This window comes from Anarhichas minor, unplaced genomic scaffold (genome assembly GCF_050575085.1).
Source record: "Anarhichas minor isolate MPS153535 unplaced genomic scaffold, ASM5057508v1 ptg000040l, whole genome shotgun sequence".
Classification (NCBI taxonomy): domain Eukaryota; kingdom Metazoa; phylum Chordata; class Actinopteri; order Perciformes; family Anarhichadidae; genus Anarhichas; species Anarhichas minor.
In genome coordinates, this window is record NW_027466486.1 from 3353538 (window position 1) to 3364340 (window position 10803).

At 44.9% G+C, this 10803-nt stretch overlaps 1 protein-coding gene across 1 annotated transcript in view; it reads right to left on the minus strand.

The window, feature by feature from the left end:
* Nucleotides 1–9786, minus strand: part of LOC142968507 (glutamate receptor ionotropic, NMDA 3B-like) — a 64081-nt gene extending 54295 nt beyond the window's left edge. The window contains exon 1 of the mRNA XM_076108395.1: nt 8789–9786. Within this exon, the coding sequence (XP_075964510.1) occupies nt 8789–9322 (534 nt within the window). The 5' untranslated portion in view covers nt 9323–9786. The remainder of the gene's footprint in view (nt 1–8788) is intronic.
* Between the last annotated feature and the right edge of the window lie 1017 nt (nt 9787–10803).

The following is a 10803-nucleotide window of genomic DNA, read 5'->3' on the forward strand; positions in this document are numbered from 1 at the left end:
ATGAATATCCGTTTGTCTTTACCTTCTTCCCTGCACCAGCAGTCAGCCTGGGATATCACTTAGGATTTATCTCGCGTTCCGCTCTGTTCTGCTTTACGGAGGAAGCTCGAACACAGAGGTCAATACAGAAAGATAGCGGGGGGAAGAAAGAAAAAGAGAGAGAGAGAGAGAGACAGAGAGAGAGAGTGAAAGACAGAACGAAAACAAGACCAACAAATGACAACTGCTTGTTTGTATGATGGATGCTCCCCGATACAATCTGACTGAGCGTGGGTATCCATGCATGTGTCAGGTAGAGCTGTGACTGTCATGTCTGAGTGTGTGTAAGTGTGTATTTTGCTGTGTTTTATGCAAACTGGTCCAAGTTTGTGTGTGTGTGTGTGTGATTGCATCTACAGCAATACGTCTATGTAGTATATGGCAGTTACAGGAGATCCCCGTGTGTTCCATGAGCAGTGCGTGTTTCTGCATCGTCATGTGTGCATTTGTCTATGTGGGAAAGCGTGTGAAGTGTTTCAGTAAGGTCAGAAAGCAGGTGGTGATATTCTTGAATAATCATCCATAAATCGAGAAATCATAGCAAAGAAGACGCTCCTCATCACCCCAGAGCTTCCCAGAGAACTGGCCCGTTTTAAAGTTCTCTTCAGTATCAAAGTTATCCAGTGATAGCTGTCAGTACATCTATTGGTATATTGCAGGAACTGCTAATAGCTAATTCGGGAGACATTTAATGGTGCCAGTTTCCCAAAAATGTAAAACAACAAAGGCTAAAGAAAGGCGGCTTTAGTTGTAGCCCACAGCTTACTAACCGACTCTATGGCAACATCACATTTCCTCCTGATAACATCTTCCAGAGCACTGCTGGAACTCTAGTACCAGAAACTTGAGCATGATTATCTCCCAAATCAAATAAGAGGAAGTATAATAATAAGGGTGACAAACTCTATGTGTGAGACATCTTGGCAAAGACTGTAGCACAGAAGCCGTTTCCAGTACTTTGAGTTTGTTTTATCCTCTTTAAAAAAATTAATTAAAAAAAGTTAGTATTAGATTAGTTTATGCTGATTTACACAATAAGTGAGGAGTAGTTTCTTCCTTGGTGAGGTGGTCCGCTCTGTGCTGCAACCTTCTGCACTTCACTTTTGAGAAAATGTTGCCCTCTGTCTATTCCACTCTTTCGCCTGAAAAACCCGTTGGTTGCCCGGTCTGCATGTCTGGGATCATTGCCCCCCCAGTGCGTTGTCGTAAAAGCCAGCATTCCAACCGGATGGTGATTATTTCATGACAAATCCAACGAGCTGGACTACAGCCAAACGGGGCAAAATGGCTGCATTTCTACACATGTAACTCATGTAAGCGAGGCAACGCTGCGTGCGAGCGCCAACGGTGCACTGGTGTGTGTCTCCTTACAGACAGCCTTTCCTCTGCGGGCAGGTGGTGTTGATGCCCATCCAGATGGGCTCTAAATCATCCCCGTTTTCTTGCCAACTTCCAACATAAATATCCCCGAAGGAACACAGAAGTTACCATGGGGTCGAACCATCTTTCAATCCCGCTATCTGCTCCTCGCCCAACTCTCAAATAACTTCATCTCTGACAGCTTGACACTCCGTCACATTTTCTTTGCCACCTCCTGTTCCCCTTTCTCCTGCTTTTATCTCTTACTAGCTTGCTCACTTTACTGTCTATGTCTCAGTTTTTAACCTTCCTTTTTTTTTTTTAAAGGAAGGTTCAACTTGTCTGAATCGCTCGCTCCGTCTCACTAAGCCTATTTCGTTCTATGGCTCTCTCTCTTGCTTACTCTTTATCCTTTGTTACTTTCGTTTCATCTTCCCCACTTTCTTTGTCTTCAACCCCAGGTGTTTCGGCTAACCTGTCGCTTTGGCACTCGTTCAGCCGTGTCCCATAGCCATCTGTCAGCATCTGTTTAATCTCACATCAGCACATGTCTCTCTCACCTTGTCTCACCTGTCTTGCCTCCCGTCTGCCTGCCTTTCACCTGTGACCTGTGGGAGCTTCTATAAGACCCTATATGTGTGTGTGTGTGTTGCCTCCAAGTCTGCCCTTATCGCTAAAGCCCACCTGGCCTACATTTCTGGTGTTCTGCCTCAGTTGCCACATTAAGTAACACAAAAACACACATTTCCATGTGTGTACACACACACACACACACTCACACAACTGCTGCACAGTTGACAGCATTAGTTCTATGGAAGGGAAAGATGAGAGTAACTTTACGAGGATGTGATAAGTTTGAAAGTATGCAAACGTGTCTTTTCATCCGTGTATGTATGTGTTTTGAATAAGTTTGGATGAGGGTGTGCAAGCCTCACACATAATGTGTGTGTGTGTGTATGCGTGTGCCTTCACTTATCTCTGTGGGCGTGTGCGTGTAGGTGTGAGGGGTGTTTTTTCAATCACAGATAGCTCGAAGTTACCACTCACTAATCCTCTAATGAACCGGCACAGTTTAGATAAAACCGCCTCCATCAAACTCCTCTATGGAAGAGAAAGCACAAGGCCCGGGCCTCCTGTCATCCCTCCCTGCATTCCCTCAATACCCTCATCCCATCCATCTTTCCTTCTTCCATTCCTGCAACCTTCGATCCATCCTTTCCTCTGTTGATCCCTTCGTCCCCCATTCCACACCAGATTGGTAGCATCCTTCCGGGATGATTTCACTCTTTCATCCTTCCTTGATCCCTCTTCACATTCCCCTCCCTGCTTAACTCGTTCCTTACCTGATTCGTCACGTTATCTCTTCCTTCCCATGTTAATTATCAGATCCATTTCTTTCTTCATTTTGTTCTCCTTCCCTACTATCTGATCTCCCTTTTTCTTTCACATTCCTGACCTCTACTTTTTTCCCCCCTTTCCTGCCTTAGTCCCTTTCTCCTTCAATGCGCCCTATCCCTTTTTTCCTATCAACTACTTACTTTATTTCCTCATTGATTCTGCCTTACCTTGTTCAATACCACCTACTTATTGTTTCATCCTTTATCCCTACCTCCCATGTGTCCTACAACTGGATTCCTCTTTGTTTTCCAAGATCCCTCTTTCCCTAGTTTTCCACTCCCTTAGTTCCCCCTTCCTTCATCCTACCATCATTCCCTGCTACTGTATATAATCCCCTCTTTCTTTTTCCATATATTCTTCCCCCATTCTGCATCAGATTTCTTCCTTGATACCTTATACCCAACTGCTGGATTCCTGCTATTTCTTTTTGATCTCTTCTTCCATTTTCCCCCAACACCCTTTTCTCCCTGAATCCCTCCTTTTAACATTTCCCTACCAACGGATTCCCTCTTTCTTCCTTGATCCCTCATTCCTTGATCCCTACATACCTCCCTTAATCCCTCTATCATATCTCCATAATGACAACCACACCTCCCTCTCTCCCTGATACGTGCAGCCCTTCATTTCCATTCTGCCTCTATCCATCGCTGGTCTACTCAATCTTTTTGAAAATTATTATTTAGAAACTGGTTTGGAGTCACTGATACATTTGTTTTACCAGAGGCGAAAAAACACAAGCCAAACCATTCAAACACAAACTCCGATGCCAAACAGAGCAGCTCAGACAGGCCCACAATCCTTTTGGAAATACACGCTCCGCTGTTTCTGCCCTGCTCAATTAATCTGGCTCAGTCAAGACCGCGCTGAACTGTCATCATAACACTAATAAAGAAAAAGCTTTGAGCTGTTTGCATTAAGTGGCCTGCTTGTCTCAAACTGTCAGTTTCCCTGCGGCTCTGGCTCGGCACGAGTTTTGTCCCACTCTCTTTGCACTCGTTCATTCCACTGTGATCTGGGCACAAATCCCCTCAACGTCTCAAAGAAAACACTAAAGGCAGCATGGCCTCGTAAAGCCTCATTAGGCTTGATGACCTTTAGTGAGCAGAGAGCCGACACTGCGTGAATCATATGTGCAGGTATACATTGGTGCGTGGCTTGTGCTTCTCTGCATACAGTGTGCGTGCATGAATGTGTGTGTGTGTGTGCGCGTGTGTGTGTCCTCTGGGAGCGGGGCTAGCTCAGAGCCACAATGCGTCTTATTCAGCAGGGTCCCTGGATTAAAATGTAATTTCATTCAAAGTCGCAAATTGGGTTTTTTACTGTACTAATCTTCATTTTACTAAGCAGAACGAGGTATGTCATTAAAAAAAAAAGGGAGTGACTTAATGAAAGAACGCAGGATGGATAGATTGCAAAGGGGAAAGCAGTTCCCCATGCGAATGATCAAGGTTATTCCAAATCATAAACAGTAAAATAAATCATGAATAATACACTTGATGACTGTTGAGTGTGTATTGTAGTGATTATAGTTTAGGGAAAAGGCTAACGACAATGGCATCAACATTTGTAGGTGTTCAGCTAATGCTGTGATTCAGAGGGACTCAAATTGCAGCAGCACAATAAGCTAAATTATGAATATTTTCAAATCCAATATCAACATGACTAATACAGCAGCACAGGAACAGGTGAAGAGGACTTGAACAAATATGCCTTTGTATTTAGAATGAGCATTCGATCAAAGTCTGGTTTAAAAAAAAATAATGAAATATGAATAAAACACTCTACTCTTTTGTCTTTTGTAGGGAGCACTATCAAAGAACATTTAAGTGGCAATAGGGGAGCCAACTGAACTACAAAGGTGTTTCAGAATCAGACTGTGTGAAATATAGTTCTGTCCATATATTGTGCTTTTTGGAATGAATTAGCTGGGAGTGAAGAGACAGTTACTGAGCTGCACGAACACGGCTTCCACTGTGAAGAATGACAAATAATGAATTCACACACCATACCACCGCTCTCACCTAATCACAGTCAGGAATCAGCAAAACCATTCCCTCCAGCTCTCCCTGCTAATACATTTCCGCCATGGAAATCATGATCCACAAAATAATTTCCGTGATAAAATCAGTGAATCTAGAATTGTTTGGTAAGACCGCGCTTTATAAAAAAAAAAAAAAAAAAAGGCTGGCTGCGTCAGTAATGGACTGGGATTGCATAGATGTTCTTTTTCTTTTTCAATTAAATCCGTTCGCAAACAAAAATGATTTCATTCCATAATGACTATACGCTTCCACCAACACGTCCTGGTAGAATACCAATTTTACAACCCAGATCATTCATTTTTTCGGGGGTTAATTAAGGTTATTTCTGAATTTCTTCACTTAGCCATCAAATATCCTCAATTTCATTTCTTTTCACTCATTCCATGAGAGGCTACTGATGAACAAATCACCTGCCCAAATGCCCATAATGGCACTGATGGGAATTACAAGGCCATTTCCTTTTTCTTTCCCCTCCTCCCTCTGCTCCTCTGCTCTCCTCTCCTCGCCTCCCATCCTCCCTGTCATAGATGAACGGGAGAGATTTACAGTTAGGGGTCACACACTGGTTCTAATTAGCTTAAGTAGGTTGGGAGGAATAAGCACTTCCTTGCTGAGACGCATCACCAAGTCCCACAACTCGTCTGACTAAGCAGAGAGGGGAGAACGCAGGCAGACAACCGACCTCTGTCTCCATCTGCCTTTCCGTCCTCCTGTCTGTCCGCGTCCTTTCGTGCCTCCGCCGGTGCTTAAATTTCCCCAGTGTTGCAATACCGGAATGTTTTGACAACAGCAAACTTGTGATAATAAGAAGCGATACACTCGTCAAGTGCATAATGATGACAACCCATCAGCAGAGGTTTTTGGGTGAACTGAACAGTATTCTGGGAAACATCCGTCATCGCAACCTCCAAGAAATGTCACACATGCTGAATGACACCCCCATCATGACTGTGCCGAGCTCATGAAATGTGAAATATGGCAATAAATAAATAAATAATACAGAGCCAAATATTATTTAATCCCTGAAAGACTGTGTTCTTTTCTCATGGGCATGTTCTTTAAACCTTGAAGTAGTCTCTTTAGCCTGCGATAGAAACACACCCAAAAAGTACTAAAGTAAAGGGATTTTAAAATATGTGTAAAATATACTTGACAGTTGGAGGGAGGCACAGCAAGTGTTTCCTGCTGCATGTGGAAGTATCTCTCTTTCTTTCCGCGTGTTTACCTACCTCATCCATGATGTCCAGAGAAGGGATCTGAAGACGTAGGTTCAATTCCCAATGCCCTGCAGAAATATCTCCACTATTTCAAAAACACCGGGGAGAAGCCTCTCCTTCCAGAGACAAACAAACAAACAAACAAACAAACAAAAAAAACTCTATTTGGACCAATGTGTGACGGATCCGGCAAATTTTTTGGCAGAGGCATTTGTTTTGTCTCTGCATTTCTCCAGCCCTCCTCCCCCCTCTCAGGAGTACTTCTCCTCCCGCTGATGCTAAAATGTAAATAGCATTTTTAATTAGAATTATATCTTCCGTTTGTGTATTTTGTTATCAGTGGAGAAAGCAGTGTACTGTTCACTGTTTGTACAGGGTAACAATTTGCCTCCCTGTTGACCCAGCCCACTCGTCACTCGCCCTCTCTGTGTGTGATCAAGAACCCGTCCCGCCTCCTAGCAGCCTCCTTTTAGTTTATTTCTCACATTGCTCCCCATCTTTGGAGGTGGAAAAATGTCTAATTTCTAATGTTACGATGTTAAATGGAGCAAGGCTGCAAATTCTTAAATATGAGATTATGAAAACAAAGTTTGCAATTTGTCGATTATTTTCTTTTGATTGATTAATCAATTAATCCAGCAACAGTTTCAGATATATATTGTTTACCAGAGCAATAACATGCACCATTACAATAACTGAAATAGAGCATTCTTGATATTTAATACTGTATTATGGAAGAGTCTATTCAAGTTTCTTACTTCTTTAGTATTTTATTATATTTGTGGTTCCAGGCGGCAGATTTTTCAGCACTTTATTCTCCTAAAGATTCCTCCTCCTTGGTCACAAACTGTAGTCAGTACTATGGCATCTTAATAAACCATGTTTAATTCAGAGTTTCTGCCCCTGGTCTTTTACATGTGTGCTACTCCTCACCGTGCCTGCCCTGTTTTGCCTCTACGGCTTACAAACAGATGTTGCTGCATGCTGCCAGACACCTCGAACATGTCACCTTCTATGAAGCATGAAAGACTAGCCTGGCACTGAGAAAAAAAAACCCAACATATTCCATGAGTTGAATATAAGGCTGAAGCACTTTTTTGGAGCATAAACAGCAAAGCTAACCAACAAACAGGCATCCGTTTCTATGAAAATGCTGAAATTATTGCAAAAATAAATAAATCGAAAGAACAGAGGGCACAGAGAAAGAGAGTGATGGTTGTTTCTCTTTTGGCTGGCACAGTTCTGACGAGCTCAAAGGCCTCCCACAGCTACAAAAAAAAAAAAAGCCTCTCCTCCTTCCCAGCCTTTCCTCTCTCCCTTTCCTTCTGCTCTCCCCTCCCCTGCTTATCTCCTTGCATTGCCGACACATTCGTCAAGTGGTGTGACTTCTCATTCATGCAAGCTTTATTGAAATCGAATAAGCAATCCATTGTTGACAAAGAGACGAGACGGGACAAAGATTTCAGACTTAAACTATAGATCTTTTCCTCCCTCTCTCTCTCTTTCTCTCCCCTCCTTCTCTCTCTCTCTCTCTCCCCTCCTTCTCTCTCTCTCTCCCCTCCTTGTCGTCGTCCCCCCCGTCTCCCTAACACCGCCTCTTAGTACAGCCTGTGTGTTAAAGTGTGTCTCAGATGAACCTGTAAAAGTTGAAACCTTCTTTATGTGCCTCTCTGTGTGTGCGGTGTCTTGGTTGCCCCTGTGTTTGTGTGAGTGTGTGTGTGTGTGAGTGTGTGTGTGTGAGTGTGTGTGTGTGAGAGATGCAGTTGGCTGCTCAGTGGGATAGAGGCGGGTATGACTGGAGCTGGATTGACCGACTGGCAAGCAGCTCGACTGCTGCTGGGAATACTAACATGACACGTGCACACACACGCACACGCACACACACGCACCTCTCCGTAGCATCCATCTATCAGTATCTCAACTGTTTGAATGATTTACTCTGAAAGGTGCCAAAACACAGCTGTCTTCAATCATACATGCACACACTCCCATCCAGGTGCACGTAAATACACACTCACTCACAGTCTGTTAACACACACACACACACACACACACACAAACACAAGAAGAGGGCTTAAAAAGAGGAGAAAAAAGCATTTCATTTTTAAACCTCATGCTCGAGGGCTGAAGTGTTCAGTCAGATACTAAGGCTGAGCTACCAGATATTAAACATGCATGTGAAGGGCCTGCAGGTTCACCAGCTGAAGCTCAGTGGAGATCAATCTGAACATCAGACTTTGAAGGAAGAAGACACTTATTGGTGCAATTTAAGAGCCTGGGACACTAAATGCTCCTTTAATCTACTCTTCAAATGATCCATTACATTTTATACTACTATTGTTACTAATTGTATTATTATAATTATTCTTAAGAATAATTGATCGTTTTTATCCCCGTTACAATTACATTTCCTTGCACTATTCCCTTGCCTTTAGCGCGACTTAAAAATGTGGCTGGTGAGATGAGTTTTGCACCAGCTCAGACGCCAAAATCCTTGCTACAGGCTAGTGCAGGCTAAGATTCATCCGCGAGTGTCAACTCTGTGATAAAGGTCCAAACGAAAATATGTTTGGCCAGAGGTTGCATCTGATTGAAGTGCAAAGTGCAGAACGCATACAAACAATCACATATACCCGAATAACCTTTATTGTTTTCTGCTCCTTTAAAGAGGACTGCTACAGGTGCATTGGGGAGAGCACACAGACACACACACACACACACACACATGCATACCTTAGTCACAAGAGGCTCTGTGTCCTCCAGTATGGAGATGAAGGGGATCTCCAGGAACGACGAGAGGAACTCCACCTGGATCAGCTCCTCCCTGGAGCGGGGGAAGGCCAGCACGGCGGACACCCCCCTGACCACCAGGTCCTGGCAGGTGCTACGGGACAGCGACTCCGGGTCCCCCCCCGCGGGCGATCGAGCCACCATCTCCAGGCTCAGGTTGTAGGGCATCAGAGGAGGTGTTTGGGAGGCGGTCGTGGTGGAGTCTGCCCCTACGCTCTGGTGCCGGAGGCTAGCCAGGGCGCGGTTGAGAGCGTTTTGTATCCGTGCCGGCTGGCGGGTCGGCAAGAGCGCGCCGAGGCGCACGGTGTGTCCTATCCGGGCGAGGATGTGGCAAGGCTGAGGGTGCGGGAGGCAGGACTCGGGGGAGCAGAGGACGGTCAATAAAAGCAGCAGCAGGAGCGGTCTGGCGGAGAGGAAGAGGAGATGAGGTCTCCCGGGGGCGAGGCAGTAGGTCCAGAGTCCGGAGAGAGACACCATGCTGCAGCTCCGACACACAACAGAGGAGGACTGGGCTCTGCTCGGCGCGAGATGGCATAGCTCCCTCTTTCTCCCGGCTCCGGCGCTTTTCCTCGGACTTGATGGTTCTTTTCTTTCCCTCCTTTTTTTTCTTTTTTCTTTTGTCAATGCGCGCTGTCGACGCTGATTTAGCGGCGTTTGAACGTTTCGGATCTCACCTCTCCAAAGTTGTTTTTTTTATGTCAACAGTAAAAGACGCGCTGGTGAAGGAGACGAGAGATGAGCGCTCGCAGCTTAGAGCGGTCGCCCCGCTTCTGTCAGTCTCTGCTGGAGGAAGGCGCACCAGCTGTGGTGTGTGTGTGTGTGTGGTGTGTGTGTAGGGGTGTGTGTGTGTGTGTGTGTGTCCATGCGCCTGCCGGCCAATAATCTAACCTCTCACGGAGACTGCCTCTTGTTGAATTTTAATGAAAACTCGTCGGGTAACATTTCCCTTCGCAAAGAGAATTTGCACTTAATGTTTTCATTCAGAATTGAAACTACGAACAATCAAAGACGTGTCCTTGTGATTATTTTATGACTCGTTGCATGAAAGACAATGCAATATAGAGATTAGTTTGCTCCTTCTGGAACCATGGTTTTCTCTTGTACTTCTGCATTTAAGAGGAGGATAAACTACCTCAATATTCTTCCTTTATACTTTACCATGGCACACGTCTTTTCTAAAAGATGTGTGCCATCTTTTTCAAATAATTGGGGAGGGGGGGGGGGGGGGGGGGGGGGAGAATTGGATGGATATAAATGGTGGCCATTTGTTTTCTGAGGTAATGGGACACTTATAAGCCAACTTTGCAGCTTTGACCACAATGTCCCAGCCAGGTTGGCCAGCACAAAACTAATAGCTTGCTGAAATCTCAATTTTCCTCAGAGATTTATTCCCACTCACTTCCTGCCATCCAAGTAGAACATTATCCGTTGTGGAACCACATCTTTTCAGGACCATGGACAGCGCCAGCGCCATAAAAGAGATCTACGGTGCATGCTAATTCGCCTTCATGCAAGGGACAGCACTCAGTCCTCCCTTCGTCTGCACTCACTTCTCTTTGCCCCGATCTAATTTGTAATTGTTAGAGCAGAACATTCAGTATGTGTTAAGCAGAAATCTGGGCAGTGGTGTGTGTGGCCCTTGGTGTCCCCACATTCTCTTTTTCCTGATAATTCCTTGTTTGTCAAGACACCGCTCATGCTTCAAATGTCTAGCTCGCTGTTTTTCTGCCTCTGCTCTTCTTCTTCTGTCTCGCTCTCTGCGGTTTTGGCGTGGGGTGAAGCTGCGGGGCCGTTTCGGTGTGAGGTCTGACATACCTGCAGATAAAGCTATCACTGCCTCTTTCTGTCTCACACACACACACACACACCCATTCCCCGGGATCAACAAGTCATTTCACAGCCTACTGGGTGACCTGGTGTGATACCGGTACGGTTTACTGACAAATCTGAGTGTTTTC